The sequence below is a fragment of the Bos indicus x Bos taurus genome, chromosome 4, assembly GCF_003369695.1.
Source record: "Bos indicus x Bos taurus breed Angus x Brahman F1 hybrid chromosome 4, Bos_hybrid_MaternalHap_v2.0, whole genome shotgun sequence".
NCBI classification, from domain to species: domain Eukaryota; kingdom Metazoa; phylum Chordata; class Mammalia; order Artiodactyla; family Bovidae; genus Bos; species Bos indicus x Bos taurus.
Genome location: NC_040079.1, coordinates 12,189,567 through 12,216,670, shown reverse-complemented (window position 1 = coordinate 12,216,670; position 27,104 = coordinate 12,189,567). Strand labels below are relative to the sequence as shown.

The 27,104-nt window shown below is 47.8% G+C and overlaps 1 protein-coding gene across 1 annotated transcript in view; it reads left to right on the top strand.

The window, feature by feature from the left end:
- The first annotated feature begins 9,854 nt into the window (after window positions 1-9,854).
- Window positions 9,855-27,104, top strand: part of ARHGEF5 (Rho guanine nucleotide exchange factor 5) — a 30,630-nt gene continuing 13,380 nt past the window's right edge. Inside the window, exons 1-5 of the mRNA XM_027538744.1 lie at window positions 9,855-9,973; window positions 17,808-20,934; window positions 21,499-21,556; window positions 21,983-22,047; window positions 22,249-22,502. Coding sequence (XP_027394545.1) covers window positions 17,820-20,934; window positions 21,499-21,556; window positions 21,983-22,047; window positions 22,249-22,502 — 3,492 coding nt within the window. The 5' untranslated portion in view covers window positions 9,855-9,973; window positions 17,808-17,819. The remainder of the gene's footprint in view (window positions 9,974-17,807; window positions 20,935-21,498; window positions 21,557-21,982; window positions 22,048-22,248; window positions 22,503-27,104) is intronic.

Sequence of the window (27,104 nt, the reverse complement as noted above, 5' to 3'; positions counted from 1 at the left end):
AATCTCCCTTTGGGCTTATCAGAGGCTGCTTTAGAATATTATCATTTGCATCTAAATTCGCCAACTTCTTCTGGGACACAGTCCATGTCATAATTGCCCTTTGCCTATCCCACAGTGAGTACCTTACCTTGAATTCATGCACAGTCATGATATCACAAATGCAGACCATCTAAAGAAAGTGCCCCGTTGCCTTGGTAGCCTGAGTAATCAGGCGGATGCTAACCACCTGGCCACTACCTAGGCGCTAGGGGTGTGATGTCTTAAGTCACAACCTCTCTGGAACTCTTTGATCATCACCAAAAGGATAGGATTGAACTCTCCACCTAACTCTCAAATGTTTTATTTCTGTATTTTTAATGGCTTCAGTATCCCTGTCCTGAGGGAACCATGGAAGCAGAACTATCTGTATCATAAGGGAATTAGGACTTTTCTGCTAAAGTGAATAGCATCTCTCTCTCTCTCTCTCCATCTTTATTCTCGTCTCCATTTTTCTGTCTCCCATTCTGTGCCTTGACAACCAAAACTGGGACACAGCAATCCATGGCTGGTCACTCCCTCTCCCTCTTGTTGCCGAAACCTCTCTGCCCCCACAGGGAGTTACAGGCAGATAAGTGGGAACCTAGGGGTGCAATATCAACAGGATGCTCTGGGTCTGCTCTTAGGAGTAAGACGGAAAAACTGCTGTGCAGCTAAGGGAGACTTGGCTGCCTTCTGAAGAAGAATGGAATAATATGAATAAAGGTAGAAGATTGTCCTTACACCTAAGGACAATCCCTGGGGACTTTGAGACCTGGAGCAAGATACTTCGAGAATTAGACATTAAGGACTTGAGATTAAGAATGAGGCCAATAACAAGGTTATCAGTTTTTACCGTCAGGAGAGGTGATACACAAAAACCCAACTCTTTGTTTCAATAATATGATGAGATTTTCATCTAAAAAAGACAAAATATCAAAAAAAGATACAATGCACATTTCCCAGCTTCTCCTAAATAAGAAAAAAAAATCAAATATATATCTACAAAATGATAGGAGAAATATTTGACTTTAAGCCCACATCACAGGAATTCTTGGGACCCTAAGTCCCTCATCCTGCCACTGTTAAGAGCTGTATAAAAATTTATGTATATATGAGCACGTATTTGTGTACGCATGTGCAAAAAGAATATAATATGGCTCATAAACATATATATGCACACACATTCACACATAAGGTAAAATTAAAGGTGGGTGAAAGAAGAAAATAGGGCTAGAGCAAAATAAAAGAAGAAGGGATCAATTCAGTTTAGTCGCTCAGTCGTGTCTGACTCTTTGCGACCCCATGAACTGCAGCATGCCAGGCCTCCCTGTCCATCACCAACTCGCAGAGTCCACCCAAACTCATGTCCATTGAGTCAGTGATGCCATCTAATCATCTCATCCTCTGTCGTCCCCTTCTCCGCCTGCCCTCAATCTTTCCCAGCATCGGGGTCTTTTCAAATGAGTCAGCTCTTTGCATCAGGTGGCCAAAGTATTGCAGTATCAGCTTCAACATCAGTCCTTCCAATGAACACCCAGGACTGATCTCCTTTAGGATGGACTGGATTGATCTCCTTGCAGCCCAAGGGACTCTCAAGAGTCTTCTCCAACACCACAGTTCAAAAGCATCAATTCTTCGGTGCTCAGCTTTCTTTATAGTCTAACTCTCACATGCATACATGACCAATAGAAAAACCATAGCCTTGACTAGACAGATCTTTGTTGACAAAGTAATGTCTCTGCTTTTTAATATGAGGTCTAGGTTGGTCATAACTTTCCTTCCAAGAAGTAAGCATCTTTTAACTTCGTGGCTGCAATCACCATCTGCAGTGATTTTGGAGCCCCCAAAAATAAAGTCAGCTGCTGTTTCCACTGTTTCCCCATCTATTTGCCATGAAGTAATGGGACTGGCTGCCATGATCTACGTTTTCTGAATGTTGAGCTTTAAGCTAACTTTTCCCCTCTCCTCTTTTGCCTTCATCAAGAGGCTCTTTAGTTCCTCTTCACTTTCTGCCATAAGAGTGGTGTAAGGGTTCACAAGGAAAAATGACTAGACCTTCAAAATTTATTCTGATTGGGAAAAGTGAAAGTCATAAAGAGTTGATAGCACAACAGCATTTATGTAAACTAAAAATACCAACAATACAGAGTTCATTTCTATAATACACAAGGAGTAAAGATTCAAAACAAAGGAGGAAACTCGAAACCAAAGGAACCAGAGGAGACAGTGTGCCTTGAAGAGTGTAATCAATCCACTTTCTGCACCGGCCCACCCCAAATCAAAGTTAAACAGGTAAATTATAGTAAAAAAAAAAACTTAGGAAGTGCCATTATGGAGATTAGCTCCAAAGGGTGTGGAAGTTTGGGATAGAGAAGAGGGAAACTTCACCAAATAAAGTGACCTTAATGTTGAATCTTGAAGTGAGTGTAAAAGTTTACAGGAAAGTATAAGCTGAGGGTGATGGAAAAGCAGGTTTCTAAGTACAATTAAAAGATAAGAAAGGAAAGATTAGAGATCATTTGTTATACTTTTTTTTTTTTAATATTTATTTGCGCCAGGGCTTAGTTGTATCACGTTGGATCCCCGATCTTGTTTGTAGGATGTGGGATCTCTAGTCGGTTGGCTTATAGGATCTAGTTCCCTGACCAGGGATCAAACCTGGGCCCCCTGCACTGGGAGTGCAGAGTCTTAGCCACTGGATCACCAGGGAAGTCTCAGTTTGTTATACTCTTAAGTGACCATGTTGAGATGCAGATCTGGCCCTTAATCCCTGCTTTAGATCCTTCAATGGCTTCCCCTGCCATCAGGATAAAGACTCAGATCCTAACTGTGGTCCAGCCAGGACCCCCAGGATCTCTGGTCTCCACTCACATCACAGTTTCATTTTGTGCCAGTGTCCCTCCCCCATCCTCTAGATCAGAAATGCTCTAGCTTTTGTTCAGTTCCTAAAATGAGCCAGTGACCTTCCAGCCTTGGGGTTTTCAAATCCTTCACCTCCACCTGAAACCCTCTTCCCCATCCTCTTTGCCTAGTTCCTTTCTATTCATCCTTCAGAGTCAGCTGAAGTATTACTCCCAAACTATTGATTTCTCCAACTCCACAGACTTATTCTCTTAAGTTAAACATATAAACATTCTGCACGAATTAAAATTATAATAGCCATTAAGTAATCACTTGTTTAATGTTTATGTGCTGTCATAATATAAGCTGATCAAATTTGCCTGTTATTCCAGGTATCTCTTGACTTCCTACTTTGCATTCCAATCCCTGATGATGAAAAGGACATCTTTTCTTTTTGGTGTTCTAGAAGGTGTAGGTCTTCATAGAACCATTCAACTTCAGCTTCTTCAGCATTAGTGGTTGGGGCAGAGACTTGGATCACTGCAATGTTGAATGGTTTGCCTTGTTAGCAAAACGGGATCATTCTGTTGTTTTAGAGATTTTATCCAAGTACTACATTTCAGACTCTTTTATTAACTACGAGAGCTACTCTATTTCTTCTAAGGGATTCTTGCCCACAGTAGTAGATATAATGGTTATCTGAATTAAATTTGCCTGCTCCCGTCCATTTTAGTTCACTGACTCCTAAGATGCTGATGTTCATTCTTGCCATCTCCTGCTTGAACATGTCCAATTTACATTAATTCATGGAGTTTATAGCATTGGACTTTACTTTCACCGCCAGACACATCCACAACTGACTATTGTTTCCACTGTGGCCCAGCTTCTTCATTCTTTCTGGAGCTATTTCTCCACTCTTCTCCAGTAGCATATTGGACACCTACCAACCTCGGAGACTCATCTTCCAGTGTCGTATCTTTTTGCCTTTTCATACTGTTCAGACACGACTTAGCGACTGAACAAGAACAACAATATAAACTGACATGGTAAGGAGTATGTGGACCATAATATCCTTAGCCTCTTATTCAATGCCTTGCACAAAATGGAAACACAACAAATATTATGTTGAATAATTGAGGAAATTAAATAATTGAATGAGAGTGCCTACTTGGGTTGAAGAGGGTGACTCTGCTTGTAGACTAACTATTGGAGATGGTAAAATTTAAGAGTTGCGGTCCAACCAAGGAAATATTGACCCCATTCTTTCTAAGAGTTGAGGTCCAACCAAGGAATGAAAGGATATCCACAGCAGGATGCTCAGTGGATCTACTGGGAGAATGGGATGAAAATATTAGAACCTTTCATTATATTTATTTTCATCTCATTATTTTAAATATCTGTTTTCTATATTATAAAGTACCTGTATATTATTGGGCTTCCTTGATGGCTCAGACGGTAAAGAGTCTGCCTACAATGCAGGAGACCCGGGTTCAATCCCTGGGTCGGGAAGATCCCCTGGAGAAGGCAATGGCAACCCACTCCAGTACTCTTGCCTGGAAAATACCATGGACAGAGGAGCCTGGTAGGCTGCAGTCCATGGGGTCGCAAAGAGTCGGACACCACTGAGTGACTTCACTTTCACTTTGTATATTATTTACAACAGAATAAAACACACTGTAACCATTCTAGGAAAAGATGTGGTCATTCTCAGATATTATTTTCCAGGTGTTTTGTCCATGGGATTTCCCAGGCAAGAATACTGGAGTGGGCTGCCATTTCCTCCTCCAGGTGGTGGTGGTTGTTCAGTTGCTCAGTCGTGTGTGACTCTTTGCGACCCCATGAACTGCAGCACACCAGGCCTCCCTGTCCATCACCAACTCCCAGAGTCCACCCAAACCCATGTCCATTGAGTCGGTGATGCCATCCAGCCATCTCATCTTCTGTCGTTCCCTTCTTCCCCTGCCCTCAATCTTTCCCAGCATTAGAGTCTTTTCAAATGAGTCAGCTCTTTGCATCAGGTAGCCAAAGTACTGGAGTTTCAGCTTCACCATCAGTCTTTCCAATGAAAATTCAGGACTGATTTCCTTTAGGATGGATGGGTTGCATCTCCTTGCAGTCCAGGGGACTCTCAAGAGTCTTCTCCAATACCACCATTCAAAAGCATCAATTCTTTGGTGCTCAGCTTTCTTTATAGTCCAACTCTCACATCCATACATGGCCACTGGAAAAACCATAGCCTTGACTAGATGGACCTTTGTTGACAAAGTAATGTCTCTGCTATCCCCCTCCTCCAGGGGATCTTCCCAACTCAGAGATCAAACCTGTATCTCCTGTGTCTCCTGCATTGCAGGTGGATTTTTTGCCTGCTGAGCCATTGAGGAAACCCAAATAAGACGCAGAGGTCTACATATTAATATTATCCTATGATATATGTGCCCAAGCTAAAAATACCTATAGGTAAAATTTCAAGAACTGTGAACCTCTAGAGACCTAAGGAGAGTGTGAAGTCAAGCCATGAACGATCTTGAAGGTCATACAGGCTACTGAATTTGGACTTTATGCTTCCAGAGATGGGGCTCTTCTAAAGGGTTTTGTTCAGTTTTATTGAGGATAATGGACAAATAAAAATTGTATATGTTTAAGGTACACAACTTGATGTTTCAATATACATACACATTATGAAATGATCACCACAATGCAGCTTATTAACATTCATCACCTTACATAGTTACCACTTCTTTTTTCTTTTTCTTCTCTGCTAATTCTTTACCACACTTCACGGTGAAAGGGGCTTCCCTGGGGCTTATGCTTCTATTTTGGCGTATTCCATTCCTGCTATTGGTATGCCTTTCCTCCTCTCCACCATGAAACAGAATACTTTTTAAAGACAAGTCAACTCAAACATCATCTTATCCATGAAGCCTTTTCCTACTCTCCAAGCAGTACTCTCTCCTTTATGCGTGCATCACACTTTGTGTGGATCCCAACATAATACTCCTCACATTCTGTTATCCTTATTCGCTACTTTTTCTCCTCATTTAGATTGAGAGTTCTTTTGGGGGCAGAGAGTTGGGTTTTGTATATTGAGTTCTAAAAAAAAATGCATATTAAGTAAATGAAGGGAAAAAAAGTGTAGGCAATCACTATTTACACCTTGAATAGCATTACATTCAGGCTAGAGCCAATGTGCAAAGTTTGAGAAAAGAAATAAAGGGGAACCAAGGGTGAGAAAGAAAAACACGTTCATCAGAATAGAACAGGATAGTTAAGAACCACACTGGTCAAGTCAGGGTGGATTTAAAGGAGAAAGATGGAGAGACCACAGTTGGTCAAATTAAGAAAAGAACTGAGTTCAAAATCATTCAAAGGTGGGTCGGGGATCAGGTAGAAAGCAGAATCAGAAAGGCCAGAGAAGTATAGAAAGAACTGATCCTGGATGAGCTGAGGGTCATTTAACTAAATGGGAGGCCACAGAGCCAACACTGTGGGATGGTGGGACCGGGAGGACATCTGGTCAGGTCAGCGACAGCCCGGGGGAGAAATCCGATGCTCCAGAAGGTCACTATAATAATCCCTTTGCTCTCAAAACCTAGAACTACACAGGACAGTTCCCTGTCCTTCCCACACCGTGCTGGATTTCAAAGGCACTGACTCCAGTTAAAATGCACCACCTTCCCCAAATCCAGAACCTTTTTTTTCCCTCATTGAATACATCTCTCATTTTAAAATAACTTTACTTTGAATTAGTTTACCTTTCCCAGCTCTTACCGCTTTCTTATTGTAAATGCATTTAACATGCATAACTATCAGGCACTGTTAGGAAAGAAAACTAGCCCATATCAATCACCTTCTACCCTTGTACTAAGGTGATTCTATATATTAGCTTAGTGAATCACCACAACAACCTAGGGAGGTAGGTATTATTAAATATTACTTTCCCCACATAAGACAGTAGAAAAACGAAGCATAGAAGGACAAAGAGGAAGCACAGGAAGGTTAATAATGCCAAATTTTTGCATTAAGTAAGTGGTGAGCTGTGCTGCGTGTTCTCAGTCATGTCTGAGTCTTTACGACCCACTGGACTGTAGCCCACCAGGTTCTTCTGTCCATGGAATTTTTCAGGCAAGAATATTGGAGTGGGTTGCCATTTCCTTCTCCAGGGGATTTTCCTTGGTCCAGAGACTGAACCAATGTCTCTTGTGTTTCCTGCTTTGCTGGTGGATTCTATACCTGCTGAGCCACTGAAAAGTGGTGAAGGTGGGATTCAAATCCACCCGTATCTGAATCTAAATTCCATCCTCTTTCTACTGTATCATTCTCTCTCGTTTCTGGTCCTTTATAGAGGAAACGGCCCAAGCAAAATATCAAGATCTTGGAATAGGATGACTGGCCTTATTAAGAAGCCCACTCACCAAGAACATGGAAAAGAGAAAAGGAAGAAGAATGCTATGCACAGTGAAGGGAAGAGAAAACTGGAGTGCTGGGTGATTCCCACATTGCAAATACCCTGCAGACAGTGTTGCTCCATGGGGAGAATCAACCCCCTAAGTGGTAATTTTCAGCTTTCCTACATCTTACTACTAGTTGAAAAGTCAGGTCAAGCCTTGTATGCCTAACTCTCAATGACCCCAAGATCACTGACTCAAGGGTAGTGACTTAAGAAAAAAAAACAAACGCTGATAGGTCAAAGCTGGCAGATTAAGAGAAGGTCAAGTCTCTGAGACTTGACACTCAGAGAAGATGAAGGGCTAGAAGGAGAACCAAGGGAAGTCAGAGTGGAGCAGGAAGAATAATCAGGCTGGTTTAGAAGGCAGTGCCAGGAACTTCCATGGTGGGCCAGTGATAAGACTCTGTGCTTCCAATGCAGGGAGCATGAGTTTGATCTCTGGTTGGGGAAATAAGATCCTACATCCCATGTGCTGCATGGCGCAGCCAAAAGATTAAAGAAGAAGGCAGTCCCAGCACCTCTGACCACACTACCCACTCCCAGGAGATAGGACGAAACAGCAGAGATCAGTCACTTCTGCCCAGGATCCAACTGGCCCAGCTCAGCCATTAGAAATCAAGGGCTATCTCACACTCTGGACTGAATTCTCTCTCCCAGTTGAGAAATAGACAGTTCTAGCTTAAACTTTTTGACTAACTGCACTCCCCAATCTTCTCCTCTTGCTGAGCGTATGGCAAGTGAGAGACCTGTGCTTACACACCTTAACTCTGAGTCCTGGTTTTCCCCATGTCCACCCACACCTTACACAGCAGCTCAGAGTAGGTTAAAGGTTTCTGGACTACTCAGGGCTTAACTCCTCAGAGTAATACAGCCAAAGTAGCACATTCTTTAAATATAGACATGTATCAGGACCCTATTGGAGAAGAGACCAAGTGGCATTCTGTCCTAAAGCCTGTTCCAATGCTGGTAGGCCTGGTCAGCTGGGATCAGTGCAGTAGCCAATGGGCACAGTAATCTGGAAATGGTCTAACCAACTAGCTGTTGGGCTTATAGACCATGGCAGTCCTAAGAACAAAACAGTCAGAAAGCCCATTAAGATTCTACTTACCTTCTCAAGTGATGCTAATGGTAAAGAATCCACCTGCCAATGCAGGAGCCACGGGAGAGGCAGGTTCAGTCCCTGGGTTGGGAAGATTCCCTGGAGGAGGGCATGGCAACCCACTCCAGTATTCTTGCCTGGAGAATTCCATGGACAGAGGGGCCTGGTGGGCTACAGTCCAGGGGTCACTCAGAGTCAGACACGACTGAAGCAACTTAACACGCTTGACTTATTTCATGGAAATTTCATGGACTTATTTCATGGAAACCCCTGGAGTAAGGAGTGAGGTTAGGGGCTGATCTAATTGAAATGAACATACCAAAAATCTCTGTCCCCTACATGAGGGATTCTTACCCTACGTGCATAGGGAACTATACCATAGAATGTTATGGGTTCCCTGAAGTCTATGAAAGTGAAAGTCACTCAGTTGAGTCTGATTCTTTGTGACCCCATGAACTATAGAGTCCATGGAATTCTCCAGGCCAGAATACTGGAGTGGGTAGTAGTTCCCTTCTCCAGGGGATCTTCCCAACCCAGGGATTGAACCCAGGTCTCCCGCATTTTAGACATACCAGCTGAGCTAGCTACCAAGGAAGTCCTCCCTGAAGTCTGTGAAGAGGCATAAAGACAGACCCACTCAACCTTGGTCTCAGAGACCCAGAAAACACAAAGTTTCCCTGAAAACATCAGAGGAAAAAAATATAGGCAGGAGAAAATGCACACGCCTGAGATGTAGGCTTAGATACTTACATACCAACACACATACTTGTCCTGGGAAGAAGCCAGAAGGAACCCATATCCTGAGAGATGTGAACTCAGATCATACAAAGAGAAAAGACATGGACAAACTATTTCGGAGAGGCCTGGCACTGGGAGAGATGGTCTCCTAGGGAGTCAAAAGCCAGGAGGAAAGGGAAAGATGGGGAACTGGGGGATTGAGGAGTAGGGGGCAGGAGTGCAGGCAGAAAAGTGAAAAAGGAGCCGGATACACCCTTCCTCATGTAGGAAGAGACTGGTAGCCATGAAGGAAGAGAAATTAACATTGAGGCTTCATGATAAAGACTCAAATACAGACGAACACAGAAAAACTCAAGAGACACAGACTGGCCAAGAGGTGAGCATCAGAAGAACACCGAAGCGGGGGCCGGTCAGGGGCCAGCTCAGGTAAAGACCTGGAGAAACACCCGGGAGAAGAAACCAGGCAGATCTGAGAGACCTAGCCGGCCCAGGGGAGGCCCCGCGGTCCGCTCTCCGCTCCCACGCCCTCGGGCCCGCCCGCGGGCCCAGGGCTCCCCGCCCGGCCCCGGGCTCCCAGCCCGGCCCGGCCGGCACTTCCCAGCTCTGACGCGGGCGCTGCCTTCACACCAATGAGGCCGCGGCGCGGACCGGCCCCGGCCCTCCCCCAGGAAGGTGTGTCCCTGGTTTCCTCACCTGAAACTTCCGAGGAGAACCAGATCCCTCCCTCCCGGCCGGGCGGGGCGGCCGGGGCCTGCGCTGGGGACGGCCGGCCGGCGGGGGACCCGAGGGCACGCGGGGGGGCGCCCGGACAGCATGTGACACTGACCCAGGTGGGTGCCCGGTGCCCGGCTCCGGGCGGGCGGCTGTGGCGCGCCGGCGGAGGGGAAGGGAGGGAGCGGGAAGCCCGGGAATCGAGGCCTTCACCTTGGGAGCAGCCCCCGCGGGCTCCCGGGGCGCGGGCTCCACAAAGTGGCGGGGAGCGCGCCGGGCAGGTGGGCGGAGGTGGGGTGCGGGGCCCGAGCACCTGGTCTGGGAGAGGGGAGAGAAGCGGGAGGAAGGGCTCCTGCCTGGAAAACTTTGCTTCCGGCCTGCTCCCCGCCTCGGAAATGGGCACCCTGCCCCTAAGATGTTCCGCGGGCCGGTAATCAGGGCTCTTTTTTCCAAGTCCAGGCCCTGGGGAAAGCCCGCTCCTGTAATAAGATGTAGCCAAGATTCCCTTTGTGGACGGACGCCGTCCCTGGAGGTCTTTTGCCGTCTCCTTTTTCCTACTCGGGCCGGGCCTTCCTTCGCTTATCTGCCTGTGGACTCGCCTACTGTGTGTGTGTCTAAGCTATTCGCTGGGAGCCGAGGAGGTGCCTCAACCTGTAAACAAGGGCTCGCGCCCTGCCCCCCTCCCCTGTTTCCCCACACCCGGGGAGGGCTCCCAAAGCTTCTTGCGGATCCTAGCTTTGCCTTCAGAACCCGGCGAGGTCGGAAGGGAGCTGTTCAGAGCTGGGGTGGGGGCGGGGGTGCTAGAACACCCTTCTGAGCCCCGATTCGCAGCATCCCTCCCAACTCCGTTCCGCAATTCTCAGATCTAAGCCCCTGCTCGCCTTCCTGAATCTGGGATTCCCAAGGCAGATTTGCCCTCCTGTCTGCCTAGACGTGAACTCTGGCCAAGCCTCTTGTCAGATTGAGGGGAAGGGTGTGTCTGACAGACAAGGGAGATAGGGTGAGTTTTCTGTCTTTTGTCCCCTTCTGTTCCCCTACTGCTGTCCAGGATCTTGCATCCTGTGTCGACTCCAGAATTCCCAGCCCCTGACTAAAGAGCTCCTGATATGGCCTCTTGTTCAGACTTCCTGGTTTAGCTCCCTACCCGCCCCCCCACCCCCCAACCCCAGGCCCTGGCAAAATGGGGATCATCTGTTCGCCAGTCTGTGGGCCTGAAATTGGAATCATGTCCTTGGAGGGGGTTCTTGGGGGGCTGGGGAGGGGAAGGGATGTGGGGCGTCAATCAAATGAGACTGTCCCACAGGAGGAATGTAGGTCATTGTCCTGGTGGGGCAGAAAGAGCAGGCAGGAGATGAGAGGAGGAATCTCTTATCAGAAGGATACGGTGGTTCTTAGTCAAGAGTCTGCATCATTTCGGGGTTCCTGGAGTGTATGGCTGTCCACAATGTGGTCTGTCTGGGGTTGTCTGCGGCCTCATTAAGCATAGTGATTGTGGGATAGACAAAGAGTATGTCATTCGTGGTGTCTGGAGTGGTCAGTCACACTGTGGTGTGGACAAGGACGGGATCCGGCTTACTCAAGTGGTGTAGACCCAAGCAGATGATTTACAGCATTTGGTGCAGACGGGTGAGTCACTCACCACGTCTGTGGAGTAAACTGGAGCTGGTCACGTACAGTGTCAACAAGGTGACCGTCAGGGTCTATGTTAAGGACACAAACAGGTCACTCACACTTCTGTGTGGATGGCACCAGGGCCACCGGTGGGTTTGTGGGCTGTGTGTTAGCATTGCCACTAATGATGGTCTGTGTAAGCCCACTGGGGCTACAAAGCAGTGAATGATGTGGTGTTTTCAGACATTAGGGAATAGATAGAGGTGTTTATTACAGCTTCCACTTGGATGGTGGGGCTTTCCTCAAATATGTAGAACACAGATCTTAGCGTTAGTGGTCCAGAAAGCTACTCTTATTTTGATGTAGCATCAAGGGCAGTAATGTCAAACAGTGAATAAAGGCATCCATCTATGGGTCTTATTTTGGAAAGCAAAATGAGAACATACCTTTTGATTTGGTGGGCATTTTCCTAAAATAGAATATAGATGACACTGTAAATGCTACAAAGCAGTGGATGATGCAATATTTTTAGACATTAGGAAATAGAGGTGTTTATTAGTTTTTCCGGAGAAGGCAATGGCACCCCACTCCAGTACTCTTGCCTGGAAAATCCCATGGATGGAGGAGCCTGGAAGGCTGCAATCCATGGGGTCGCTGAGGGTTGGACATGACTGAGCGACTTCACTTTCACGCATTGGAGAAGGAAATGGCAACCCACTCCAGTGTTCTTGCCTAGAGAATCCCAAGGACGGGGGAGCCTGGTGGGCTGCCATCTATGGGGTCGAACAGAGTCGGACACGACTGAAGCGACTTAGCAGCAGCAGCAGCAGCATTACAGTTTTTCACTTCAATGATGGGGGTTCTATCTTCCTCGGATAGGTAGAACACATGTCTTAGCAGATAACGGTCCAGAAAGCTACTCTTATTTTGATGTAGCATCAAGGCCAGTAATGTCAAACAGTGAATAAAGGCATCCATCTATGGGTCTTATTTTTGAAAACAAAATGAGAATGTGTCTTTTGATTTGGTTGGTATTTTCCTAAAATAGAATACAGATGACACAGTGTAAATGCAGAAGTACTGTAATCGCGAGAGTACTTCAGTGATTTGTGGTGTAAGTCAGGATATTTGAAACTAACACTGCTGAAAAATCCTCTCCAGAAGTACACTTGGTACTTGGTGTTGGACTGAAGAAGCAGTAGTGTGATGAGGGGTGCAGGTGAGGAGGAGGGATATCATTGAAATACAAATTCACATCTGGTGAGTTGAAATAGACCTGAGCTAAGGTATTGGGGGCTTTATGGGGGGAGGGTTGAGTTCTTGAGTTCTGTCACACACTGTCATGTGGGTGACTTGGAGTTTTGTCCTGAAAGAAGTCATAAGTGAACAGGGGCAGCAGATGCAAAAATGACCCTGGCCTGGAGGAAGACCAGGTCACCATGGTGCCATGCTCTGTCTTTGCCTGTACTCGGATAAAGATGATCATTCACCCCCAGCGCAGAAAGCGATGAGGCAGTGGCTTTAAGATAATGGGAAGTGCAAAAAAATCTCTCTCTTGATGCCTTTATGTGAGTAAAACCAAGTTTTACAGATTTCCTTTAGCTCTGGTACATTCTTGGTTTGTAATGCCTGATTCCCATAGGATTATAGCACAGGACGAAGAGGGACACCTAACTTGATAGCAGCTACCTGGGATCAACAGGAGGCCCATCAAGTCCCCTCAGACTGAGGGACAGGGAAGGAAGTAGTGGATGGGAAGCTGAGCTGCCCTCTATAGGGTTGCTGTCCCTGTGAACAGAATGCCCAAGGGAGCTAGGTCACCTCAGGCCAGCAGTGGCTCATCCTCCGCTTCGACCACCCAGACCCCAGGTTCAGCCAGTGGCACCAGCAGCACATCGTCCTCATCCTCTGGGGACAGGACTGTTGTGTGGGGTCCAGGTGACGCCCGGGTTGGTCCAGGGGGCCGCAGGCTGGGCAGGAGGCGGCCTCGTGGGGCCTGTACCACTCCAGACAGCAGTGATGGCTCCAAGGGCACCGCAGGCAGTGGCCCTGGGGCTTCAGGGACAGTAGGGCAGGCTGGGGATGTGCTGGCAGGTGGCAGTGGAGCCTTGAGGCATATGAGGGCTGAGCCGGTGACCACCAGTAATGCCAAAGGCGTAAAGATGGTGTTGAGAATAGTGTCAGTGGGAGACACTGACTAGAGTGGAACGGAAGATGTTCGTGCAGCACATACTGTCCGTAGATAACAACCTGAATGTAGCAGAAACACGCTTATGTATTTAGAGGCTGCTTGCTTGAGGACGTGACAGTGTTTGGGTCTGTTGTTGTTGTTCAGTCGTGAAGACTCTTTCGCAGCACCGTGGAGCTCACCAGGCTCCTCTCTCCACGGGCTTTCCCAGGCAAGAATACTGGAAGGAGTTGTCCAGGCAATCTTCCCCACCCAGGGATCGAACCCACGTCTCCTGCATTGGCAGCAGATTCTTTACCACGGAGCCACCAGGGAAGCCTGTGTATGGGTATAGGACCGGGACAATACACATGTCAGGGAGGCGAGACTACAGATTTAATCACTGGGTCGCCTTAGGCAGGTAGGAGCCAAGTTTCAGAAAGTGTTCACGGTGAGCAGGTATATTATTTAATGTGCGGTTGGGAGAAGAAGGTCACGTCACTGCAGGATCATCTATAGTGATTATACTATTCTGTACTTAGGCTGAGTGTCGGGGGCAAATCACACACTGTGTCAATTAACTGGAAAAGGACATAAAAGCCCTTGTACACAGTATGCTTGTGTTAGACATGGCCCTTTAGCCCATAGAGATGGTACCTGTGTGAAGTGACCAGGAGCTTGTCTCATGCGACAGCTGCCGGGTGGCGAGGGACATGCTCATTTGGTTATGTCAAGCTGTCCCTGTAGAGTCTGCAGGGTGGTTTAGTGTTTTGTGTGTGTGTGTGTGCATGCACGTGTGTGCTTATGTGAGTGTCTATGCACGTGCAATATCTCAGCAAGAGAGCCAGCATTGGGGGTGGTGGGTTTCCTCTCTAAGCTTAGACCAGACAGGGAAGGGTGAGTCCAGGTGGAGCTGTGAGTTCTATAGGGCCCCAGGGTCTCCTCTAGACTAGTGACCGGCCAGCTTTCTTACAGCTGGACTTCCGGTTGCTCATGGTAGACTGAAGTCAGGAGACCATGTTTTGAGTTCACCTGTACTCAGGAAACTTGAAGGTTAGCTGACTTTCAGTTTCCTCATCTGTAGATTAGGCAAAATTTTCTGTGTGTCTCCAAAAGTCCATCCTGCTCATAAATCCAATATTTGCCTCTTACACTTTCTTTCTCCCAAGACACATACAATTCCTGACATGTCTGCTACCACCAGTGTTACCAATCCTTTTTTTTTTTCTTCATTTTTTATGTTGCCTTCTTTAATCTTTATTAGGACTCTTTGCAAACAGCATATATTATCCCCTTTCTGAGAATAAGAGAAAAAAAATGTTCAACTACATGATTTCTACAATTATGTTAAAATTAGTAAGATACGAAAAAGGCAGAACTAAAAGTTGGACAACATTCTTGTAAGTCTATGTTCTTCCTTCCTTCATCTGTGCAATAAATCTTTGCTGAGGGCCAGCTAAGCTGCGGGAAGAAGGAATTGAACAGTTAACATGGCAGCATCTGTGTTTTCCTGAAGCTCATGGTCTGGCCCAGAAAGTAGACACTATATGCATAACTCCAAGTGTGAAAGAAGTAGTCAAGTGTCCTCTGGGCAGGAGAAGAGGACTCCAGGTCCCAGAGCCACACCCGTGAAGGCCTCCAGGTGACAGGAAGGGGAGCTGAAGGCTCTGGAAGCCAGTGGGATGGGGGAAGTGGTGACCGACAAGGATGCTGCTGTAGGGAAGACAGAGGCCAGGTTGTGGAGGGCATGCTACCCAAAATATATATTTGGGTTTCACTCCAATAGTTAGAGACTACTGAAGAAATTTAACCAGAAGTGGGGCCTTTGATCACTCAGGCACTAAGGAGAGAATGCCTCGGAAAGAGGGCAAGAGAAGCTGTGTGGAGGCCAGTGGCCAGCTGCAGTGAACTGGGTACGAGAGGGCAGCCGCATGGACCAGACTCTAGCAGTGGAGATGGAGAAAAGTGCACAGACTTGAGTGAGATTTAGGAGGAAGGATCCAGAGGAGTTAATGCTCAATTAAATATGGGGAATGTCAGCCAGGAGGGAAACAAGAATTTTTATTCCATCATGGAAAAATATTTACTGAGTGCTTAGTATGGGTCACGTATTATATTCTGTTGTTCAGTTGCTAAGTCGTGTCTGACTCTTTGCAACCTCATCATGGACTTCAGTTTGCCAGGGCTCCCTGTCCTTCACTATCTCCTGGAGTTTGCTCAAGTTCATGTCCATGGAGTTGGTGATGCCATCCAACCATCTCATTCCCTGCTGGCCTACTCTCCTTTTGCCTTCAATCTTTCCCAGCATCAGGGTCTTTTCCAGTGAGTCAGCTGTCGTAGGTATAGACAATTGAGCAAAACAGATGTTGTTCTTGATCTTCTGAAGCTCATTGTTTGAGATTGATGATAAACTAAAATACACACGTAACTACATAATTACAATTGTGTAAGTGCTACAAAGGAGAAATAAAGTGAACTCTAGGTGATAAGTGCTACAAAGAGGAGCAAAGTAACCCAGTTAGAGGGTTCAGTCAGTCAGTCAGTTCAGTCACTCAGCTGTGTCCGACTCTTTATGACCCCACGGACTGCAGCACGCCAGGTTTCCCTGTCCATCACCAGCTCCCAGAGCTTACTCAAACTCATGTTCATTGAGTCCTTGATGCCATCCAACTATCTCATCCTCTGTCGTCCCCTTCTCCTCCCACCTTCAGTCTTTCCCAGCATCAGGGTCTTTTCCAATGAGTCAGTTCTAATGAGTCAATTAAAGGGTTGGGGAAAACTTAAGAGGAAAAAATGTAGTCTCACAAATAACTACCTGTATGTGTAATGTCAAATTGGTGTCCACTGCAGTGTCAAATGTCAGATGCTGGCAAGAACCACCGAAAATAAGCATCCACAGAGTCTTGTTTAGAGTTAGCACGTTGAAGGTTGTAGGGGAGGTGAGCAAAGTGGTGCCCTTAAAGTTCGGTTGGAGGTAGAGGAGATGCAAGGATATGAGAAGAGCAGGTGTGAAGAACTCCAAGTGCATCTTGGAAAGAGAAGAAAGCCACAAACATGCTTAAAGGCTGGTGGGATGGTTCCAACAGAGAAGGTGAAGGTGCTAGAGAACGAGCTAACCCACTGCACCAGGTCCTGAGAAGGCAGGCTACAGAAGATGGCACTTGGAGGTGAGGGTGCTCTGGCATAGTCAGAGGGGAATGATGGACAGAGGGAAGTGTGGGTTGCTCTGAACTGCAAGAAACAGAAGCAATTCCTCTCCATTGGTTTGTAAATTCTTTGCAAAGTAGCAAAGAGAGGTGGGAAGATCAAAATATGACAAGTGATGAGATGAGTTCATGCTAGAGAGAAGGGGGGAGTAAGATGATGAGGGGTCCCCAGTTTGATGGCCCTCATTGGAGTGGGTACCCTTTGTATCTACTCTTGTTCTTGTCTAATCTCATCTGGTTCTCATCTAAGTCTAGTTATCATTCCACTTTACTAAAGCTGTTATATAATTGAAACACAATTTTTTTGTTGTTGTTAATTAGTCACAGGCTTTGCTAGACACTCTGTAAAATAAGGTGAGTGAAATTCAGACCCTCTATAAAGGAGATTATACGGTGCTGTGGTATCTCAGGCACCGGCCATAATGGCCAGACCTGTTTTAATCCCGTCAGCAGTTTAGAAGGAGGATTCCCCTCCAGACACTGCTCCTCTGGGCTGTAAGATCTAGGGTGTGTCCCTCACACTGTTTGGGAGTTATATGGGCCTGAGTCACTCTTGGTGTCCAGAGAGTCGACAGGGAGACACCATGACGTCATACCACCTAGAGCTTAATGACCACTGGGGAATGCTGGGAGCTCTCTGACAGCGGTCTGGTGCCCTAACGTAATTGTTTTCATCTGTCTCCTTCACAAGACTGCAGGCTCCATGAGGACACAGTCTGTTTGCCTCGTTTGCTACTGAATGCCCCACCCTTGAAAGGGTGACTCGGCAAATATTTATTAAATGAACAAATCAATGATAAATTTTATAGAAGCCACTGCTTACTTTGTGAAGGACGTTTTGTCTCAAAGAATGACTGCAAATGGAACCAAAGAAATGCCCCATGCTTGTTCTTTATGGTCTGTCCCTCTGGATAAATAACAAATAAAGCGGAAGAGGGGGTGGAAACTTGGTCTCTTATTCCTCTTTAGGATTCAGTGCTGATGGAGGCGGAGGAGCCCCAGCATGGAGCCTCGACTCCCATCCCTGCCAGAGCAGAATTCCCTGTTATCTGGGCAGCTCCCATGAGGAGCAGCAAGACCCCTGCCTTGGAGCCTGCAGCCGAAGAGGGTGAGGACCCGCGGTGTCAGTGGGCTGAGGGCTGCACACTCTTGGAGACCCAGCAGAGACACGTGAGGGATGAGAATGACCGTGCAGCTGAGAGCATGACCTCTCTCCTCAACGAAGCCTCTCCAGAGGTGGAGACCGACCAGGAAACCCTGATGGCTGAGGCCTGTGATGATACCCCCTCATGCCAGGAGGCCGGGCCCTGGAGCCTGGAAGATAGACAGGCAAGGATGCCAGCTTCCCTGGATTTCCTGGCCTGCCCTGACCAGGGTGACTGTCTGGACACGGCCTCGGTATCCAGGGATCTGGACACCAGCGTGGAGGTGGACTTTAAACCAGAACTCACGTCTTTGATATTGGAAACGGGACAAGCAGAAGGGAAGGAGGAAACATCCTCCAACGCCTATGCCCGGACCAGACACAGGCCTTCCTGTGATGACGAGCACCCGGCTGAGACCAGCCGGCCCCTGGAGGACTCGGAGTGTGGACCTGCAAGGCAGGAAAGTCCAGGCCTCGTGTGTCTCCAGGGAACTGAGGGGCTGGAGGAAGGGGGACCTCAGGGAGAGGCTGCTGGCTCTGCTGGGCTTTCCGGGGCTCCAGAGCAGATGGGAGAGCAGGTTAAAGGTGCAGAGGAAGAAGGGAGACAGAAACAGCAGCAGATGCAAAATGACATGGTGCTCGAAGATCCAGGAGAAAGAGAGGGGTGGTGCTGCAGGGAGGAGTTGGGGGGTCTGAATTATGGGGAGTGGGACTGGAGGACTTGGAGCCACGGGGATCCAGAACAAGGGGAGCAGAAAGGGAGGGAGTTAACAGGGCCAGAGGAGAATGAGGTGGGTGCTCAGGACGGGGAGAATCAAAGCTCAGCAAGTAAGTCAGAGAAAGGAAGTGGAAAGCCCGAAGATCCGGGTGCACAGTGGGAAGCCAAGGCAGCAGAGGGGCAGGAGGAAGAAGTGGGGTCACTGGAGGAGGAACCAGAGGGCGGGGAGGGGGACACACCCAGCCGAGGAGGAGAAGAGAGCTGCATAGAACAAGGAGAGCGTGAGGGTCCCACTGCACTGGCTCTGGTCGCCCCTGAGGTCTCTCCTCCCTGTGACCTGTCTCTAGAGGCCTCTTCTCCCCTGAGCAGGATCCCGGGGACTCAAACAGAGCCTGGAGCCGAGGTTCCATCCCCCATAGCTCCGAGTCCTGCCCCAGAACCCACAGGATGCTCCCACCAGCCCTTTTCTTTACCTGGTTCCTGTCCTGCCGAGGAGTCCCTGGACCCAGAAACTGCTCATCGCCACCAGCAAGAGGGCTCTGAGCTGGGGCAGGAGACCGCACGCAGCGTGGGGGCAGAGGTGGTCTCTGCCTACAGTCCCTCTGCGACCCCTCCAAGGAGCCCAGAGGCAGCTGCACCCAGTCCTCCTGAAGGGCCCCCTGGCACGGCTGCCACACCGATGGCCCGTCCCCTGGCTGCCTCTCCCAGGAGGGAGCCTCCTGTCCTTGCCTGTTCTCCAGAAACCTCCAGAGCCTCTTGCCCGACTGACAGTCCATCTCCCCGTGGGGCTCCTAAGACTCCCCCAGCAGCCTGCTACGGCTTCCCCTTGGCGGGCCGGGCCAACCCCCCGGGGTCCCTGGGCAGCCCCACCGGAGCGGTCCAGCCCGTGAGGAGCAACTCCTTCCCCGGGTCTCATGGGACAGAGCCAGCCCCACACCTGGCGGGAATATCCCTGTCCTCCTCCCACTCAGAGTTGCCCCAGAGGCCTCCCAAACCTGTCATCTATGGCTCTGTGCTCCCAAGAAGGGGCAGGAGAACTGTAAGGGACTGTGCCATCATTCCGGAAGCCTCGAGTTCACCACCCGCTCCGGGGCAGGACTTTGGAGAACCGGCTTCAAATCCAGCCATGGCCGGCAGCCCCCCTGACAGTCAGCCGTGGGGACCCACGAAGCACTGGGCCTTTGCCCCCGGGTCTCCTGCCTGTGGCTCCTCCCCAGCCCCTGCAGCCCCCATGGACCTGATGATCCATGAACCTCCGCCCCTGCCTCCCCTGGAGAGAAGGCACGTCCAGCCCTCCACGGTGGAGCCAGACGGCCATCCCCCTGCGGTGATCCCCATGCTGAAGCGGTACAGCCATCCTCCACCACTCACCCTGGGTCCGGGGCTCCACGGCCCCCCCAGGGTACCTCCAGCCCATATTCCTGACCCCTTGGTGGCGAGGGAGCACCGACCGCTGCCCTCCACGCCGGACGCGCCACCCCACACTCAGCACTCTGTCTCTTCCAGGCAGAGATACAACAAGCCGTTACCCCCCACCCCCGACGCCCCCCAGCCCCACCACCCCCTTGTCTTGTCGAGCATCTCAAGGATCTACAAGCCTCTCCCTCCTATCCCTATCCTGGATTCTCCTACTGAACCACCCCCTCTGCCCCCAAAGTCCAAGGGGAAGGGCAGGAGCTCGCAGGGAGGACTCGTGAACTCAGGGGATCAAGGCAGGCCGAGGCCTGTTTGTCAAGAGTGGACAGTCTCCACCCCACCTTCTGCAGGACGGGTCTCCTGGCCTCCAGCCACAGGCCGGTCAACCGACCCTTTGGCTTCCGTCGGCAGGTGTAAGAGTGATACGCCCCCGGGCCTGGCTTTCAGTAACATGACGGCCCTTCTACACCCATCTTCCCCGACCACCCCATGGACTCCAGAGGTCCAGCGACCCACCTCTGAACCCGGGCTCTCAGAAGAGTCTGAAGCCCCTGCCAGAGGGTCTTGGAGAAGAACAGCCCCCCAGGAAGGAAGCAATGGCCTGAGGAGGTCAGAGGTAGGCCCGGTGAGGCAGCCGGAGAAATCGGGCCACATCCTCCTGGAGAAGGCATCGAGCTGGCCCCATCGACGGGACCCGAGAAGGCCAGTGGAGGGCGGCAGTGAGGCGGCGGCGGTCCCCGGTGAAGGGTCGAGTAAGCACAAGGACTGGCACCGGCAGGGCCTGCGAAGACCCTCCATCCTCCCCGAGAGCCCTGTAGGTGAGTGCGGAGCCGGGACCGCGGTGACCTCGCCTCAGAGCAGACTCTGTCCGGCTCTCCCCTCCTCATCCGTCTTCTGTCCTCCAGGCTCCTACTGGTCCCCCTGCTGGCTTCCCTCACCCATGTACCCAGCCCCAGGCAGAGGCAAGTCCTCTAAAACATCTCTGAGCTCATGGCGAGGCTCTTTCTTCTCCCCTTCCGTCTCTCTCGCTCTACTGTGGGGTGCACTTTGATGGTGCATCTCTGTTTGCCAACATTGTTCTGGAACCTTCCCCTCCCCCACCCCTGAGTACTTTCCAGTTACAAACACTTGCTCGATGCCCTTCCACTAGCAGAGAAGGCATCTTCTACTTGTCCATTTCACATTCTGACGCAATGGGAGCAGATCTGGTACCAGTGTCCTCAAATGCTTTTGACTTTGGCTCTTCCCTTTCTCACAGATGCCCAGTTGAACCTTTAACCCACCCCCCATGCCTACATGTCTCACTCTAGGTCTTAGGTTCCTTGGCTCCGTCTGAACACCCCCTCGAAATCTCGGTTACTTTATCCGTTTTCCATTTTCAGACACAAGAGGTCCCGCCATGGAAGGATCCCCTGGCCTGTCGGACGCCATTGTTTTCCGGTGAGTCACCCTCTCTCCCAATGGGTACAGTTTTCTCTCTTTCCTAGGATACTGAGATTTTTATTAGCTGGCAAAGGTGCTGAGATCATGTCTTTTCCAGGGGTAGGGAGGGGAAGGGACCGACACCAGGATTCCAGGGTAGGGAGATCTTTCGTCTACCTGGTTCTTGCAGCTGAATCCCGGTCTCCTATCCATCTAGACCCTTTGGCTGTGAACTAAACCCCGCCATAAAAGTTCAACCTGACATCCATAAGAGCGTCGAACTATGCAGAAGTGTGTCAGGCTACAGCTTGCCTCTCCAGAGGCTTTGGCCTTGATATTCTAGCACATGTCCCAGTGGTCAGAGATTATCTTATTTATCGTCACTTGGGGCTTCTCCATGTCTGATGGCCAGCAAACACCATGGAGCCCTTCTTTATCCCACAGGGAGAAAAAGCCAAAGGAGGTGATGGGAAACTTTTCAAGACGGTGCTCCAAGCTTATCAACTCCTGTGAGTACCTTGAAATATGACTGTGGACCTGCGTGAGTGTTCTTCCTGAGCCGGAGAGGGGTTCGTAGTCATCAGCAGTGGGACTTGGCCAACTGTAGGGAGACATGCCAGGAGAGCCACGGGGCTTGGTGACCTGTTTCGGAGCCTCAACTCCCTATCTCCCTAATTCTCTCCCTCTCCTGCACCTCTTCACCCCTGTAGCTCAGCTGCTTTACCAGGAGTACAGTGATGTGTTTCTGAACAAGGAGATTCAGAGCCAGCAGCGGTTGGACAGCCTGACGGAATCACCGGGGCCCATCTCGCCCCGGCAGCCCCGAAAGGCCCTGGTCTCCTCGGAGTCCTACCTGCGTCGCCTCTCCATGGCCTCCAGCGGCTCCCTGTGGCAGGAGATCCCCGTGGTGCGCAATAGCACCGTGCTGCTCTCCATGACCCATGAAGACCAGAAGCTCCAGGAGGTACCACCAGGGTGGGGTGGGGCAGGGGCTGCAGAAGGGAAAGCGGGGTCTCCTCTGTTCACGTCCATGTCTCCTACTCACCACCACCACCACCACCACCATGACCGGGGTGTCCCTACCACACTCACCACCATGACACTGGGTCACCCCCAGCTTGCTGGGTTCGAGTTGCTTTGTGAACATCACCCCTCTCCCTCCTATCTACCTCCTCCTCACTCCATCAACCATTTACTGCTCCGTGCTATTGGTCTGAGCTCATACAAAGTGACCATGCCCCTGAATTTGATGGGAGAAGTATACACTCAATCTCATTAGTCTAGCTTCAGGCTAGACTTAAATTTCCCTCTTCAACCAAAGGTTCAGCCTACACTGAAGTTTTCCTCTTCAACCAAGACACATGCAGGGGCTTTTTGGTGTTGCCTTGGTGAGTGGCCCTTGCAGCTGTTCTGTGGTTCATGGGTTTCATAGAAGCTTTTGAATGACCATCAAGCTCTGCTTGGTCCTTCCTTCCATTAGCAAGACTACAGTAAAGGCTGTTGGTCTCATGTTAAGTTACTGTCATTAATATATTTTACATGGAGTGCTTATCTTAAAAATCAATTTAAAATATGGGTTAAACCTTTCTTCCTGGAAAGATGACATGGCACAATGGAGAGGCATTCTGGAACAATGTTTAAGCATTTCGGTTCTGGCTTAAATGACCTGGACCCACTTTAATATATACTAGCTATTTAACTTGGGCCAAATTATTGAGCTGGCCAAAAAGTTCATTCAGGATTTTCCATAAGATGTTAAGGAAAAATCCAAATAAACTTTTTGGCTAGCCCAATACTTGATCTTTCCAAGCTTCTGTTTCGTTTGTAAAACTTGGTTGCAAAGAATTTCTGGGAGAATCAGAATTCTAAATTCTATTTACAGTATTTATAGCAGTACGATTTACAATGGCCAAGACATGGAAGCAACCTACATGTCCATTAACAAATGAAGGGCTAAAGAAGATGTGGTGTGTATACAAACATACTCACAGACATAGAAAACAAATTTATAGTTACCAAGAAAGAGTATAAATTAGGAGCTTGGGTTTAGTAGATGCACACTACTATATATAAAGTTATAAACAAGGACTAACTGTGTATCGGGGACTATATTCAATATTTTGTAATAACCTATAATGGAAAAGAATCTGTAAAAGAATATATAGGTGTGTATGCATATGTATGTATCAGTCAGTTCAGTTCAGTCGCTCAGTCATGTCCAACTCTTTGCAACCCCATGGACTGCAGCATGCCAGGCCTCCCTGTCCATCAACAACTCCTGGAGTTTATCCAAACTCATGTCCATTGAGTCGATGATGCCATCCAACCATCTCATCCTCTATCGTCCCCTTCTCCTCCTGCTCCCAATCCCTCCTAGCATCAGTGTCTTTTCGAATGAGTCAGCTCTTCGCATTAGGTGGCCAAAGTATTGGAGTTTCAGCTTCAGCATCAGTCCTTCCAATGAACACCCAGGACTGATCTTCTTTAGGATGGACTGGTTGGATCTCCTTGCAGTCCAGGGCACTCTCAAGAGTCTTCTCCAACACCACAGTTCAAAAGCATCAATTTTTCAGTGCTCAGCTTTCTTTATAGTCCAATTCTCACATCCATTCATGACTACTGGAAAAACCATAGCCTTGACTAGACGGACCTTTGTTGGCAAAGTAATGTCTCTGCTTTTTAATATGCTGTCTAGTTTTCATTCCAATCCCAAAGAAAGGCAATGCCAAAGAATGCTCAAACTACCACACAATTGCACTCATCTCACATGCTAGTAAAGTGATGCTCAAAATTCTCCAAGCCAGGCTTCAGCAATACTTGAACCGAGAACTTCCTGATGTTCAAGCTGGTTTTAGAAAATGCAGAGGAACCAGAGATCAAATTGCAAACATCCGCTGGATTATGGAAAAAGCAAGAAAGTTCCAGAAAAACATCTATTTCTGTTTTATTGACTATGCCAAAGCCTTTGTGTGGATCACAATAAACTGTGGAAAATTCTCAGAGATGGGAATACCAGACCACTTGACCTGCCTCTTGAGAAACCTATATGCAGGTCAGGAAGCAACAGTTAGAACTGGACATGGAACAACAGACTGGTTCCAAATAGGAAAAGGAGTACGTCAAGGCTGTATATTGTCACCCTGCTGGTTTAACTTATATGCAGAGTACATCATGAGAAATGCTGGACTGGAAGAAGCACAAGCTGGAATCAAGATTGCCGGGAGAAATATCAATAACCTCAGATATGCAGATGACACCACGCTTATGGCAGAAAGTGAAGAGGAACTCAAAAGCCTCTTGATGAAAGTGAAAGTGGAGAGTGAAAAAGTAGGCTTAAAGCTCAACATTCAGAAAACTAAGATTATGGCATCTGGTCCCATCACTTCATGGGAAATAAATGGGGAAACAGTGAAAACAGTGTCAGACTTTATTTTTTGGGGCTCCAAAATCACTGTAGATGGTGACTGCAGCCATGAAATTAAAAGACGCTTACTCCTTGGAAGGAAAGTTATGACCAACCTAGATAGCATATTCAAAAGCAGAGACGTTACTTTGCCAACAAAGGTCCGTCTAGTCAAGGCTATGGTTTTTCCAGTGGTCATGTATGGATGTGAGAGTTGGACTGTGAAGAAGGCTGAGTGCCGAAGAATTGATGCTTTTGAACTGCGGTGTTGGAGAAGACTCTTGAGAGTCCATTGGAGTGCAAGGAGATCCAACCAGTCCATTCTAAAGGAGATCAGCCCTGGGATTTCTTTGGAAGGAATGATGCTAAAGCTGAAACTCCAGTACTTTGGCCACCTCATGCAAAGAGTTGACTCATTGGAAAAGACTCTGATGCTGGGAGGGATTGTGGGCAGGAGGAGAAGGGGACGACAGAGGATGAGATGGCTGGATGGCATCACTGAATCAATGGACGTGAGTCTGGGAGAACTCCGGGAGTTGGTGATGGACAGGGACGGCTGGTGTGCTGCGATTCATGGGGTTGCAAAGAGTTGGACACAACTGATCAACTGAACTGAACTGAACTGAGGTTGGTCATAACTTTCCTTCCAAGGAGTAAGTGTCTTTTAATTTCATGGCTGCAGTCACCATCTGCAGTGATTTTGGAGCCCAGAAACATAAAGTCGGCCACTGTTTCCCCATCTATTTGCCATGAAGTGATGGGACCTGATGCCATGATCTTAGTTTTCTGAATGTTGAGCTTTAAGCCAACTATTTCAGTCTCCTCTTTCACTTTCATCAAAAGGCTTTTTGGTTCCTCCTCACTATCTACCATAAGGGTGGTGTCATCTGCGTATCTGAGGTTATTGATATTTCTCCCGGCTATCTTGACTCCAGCTGTGCTTCTTCCAGTCCAGCATTTCTCATGATGTACTCTGCATATAAGTTAAATAAGCAGGGTGACAATATATAGCCTTGACATACTACTTTTCCTATGTGGAACCAGTCTGTTGTTCCATGTCCAGTTCTAACTGTTACTTCCTGACCTGCATACAGATTTCTCAGGAGGCAGGTCAGGTGGTCTGATAGTCCCATTTCTTTGAGAATTTTCCACAGTTTATTGTGATCCACACAGTCAAAGGCTTTGGCATAGTCAATAAAGCAGAAATATGTATGTATATACATATGTATTTTGCATGTGTATATATATGTGTGTGTAACTGAATTCTATACTCTGCTATACACTTGAAACATTGTAAATCAACTATACTTCAATTGAAAAATAATTTTTAAAAAGTTCCTAGTGCATAGTAGTCAGTCAAAAAATGTTTGTCTCTCTTTTTATTGAAGTATAAATGATTTACAGTATTATATTAGTGGTTTAGTATTTTTATAGGTTATTTTTTATTTAAAGTTATAAGAAAATAATGGCTATATTTCCTTGTGCTGTGCAATATATCCTGTTGCTTATTTATTTTATACATAATAGTGTTTACCTCTTAATCTCAAAGGCTTATCTCGCCCTTCTCCTCTTCCTTATCCGCACTGGTGATCCCAGTTGTTCTCATATATGCGAGTCTGTTTCTTTTTTATTATATACATATATTTGTTTTATTTTTAGGTTCCACATACAGTAGTCTACAGAACATAGACTATTTGTTTTTCTCTTTCTAACTTATTTCACTAAGCATAATACTCTTTCCATCCATGTTGTTGGAAATGGCATGATTTCATTATTTTTATGGCCAAGTAATATTCCATTGTGTGTGTGTGTGTGTGTGTGTGTGTGTATTTGTATGTATGTATGTATACTACATCTTCTTTATCCATTCATCTGTTGATAGACACTTAGGTTGTTTTGATATCTTGGCTCTTGTAAATAGAGCTGGTATGAACATTGGGGTACATTAATCTTTTTGAATTAGTGTTTTCATTTTCTTTGATATATACCCAGGAGTGGAATTCCTGAATCATATGTTAGTTCTATTTTTAGTTTTTTGAGATACTACCATAATGTTTTCCATAGTGACTGCACCTATTTACAATCTCAGCAACACTGTGCTAGGATTCTCTTTTCTTCAAATCTTTGCCAATAATTGTTATTTGTAGACCTTTAGATGATGGC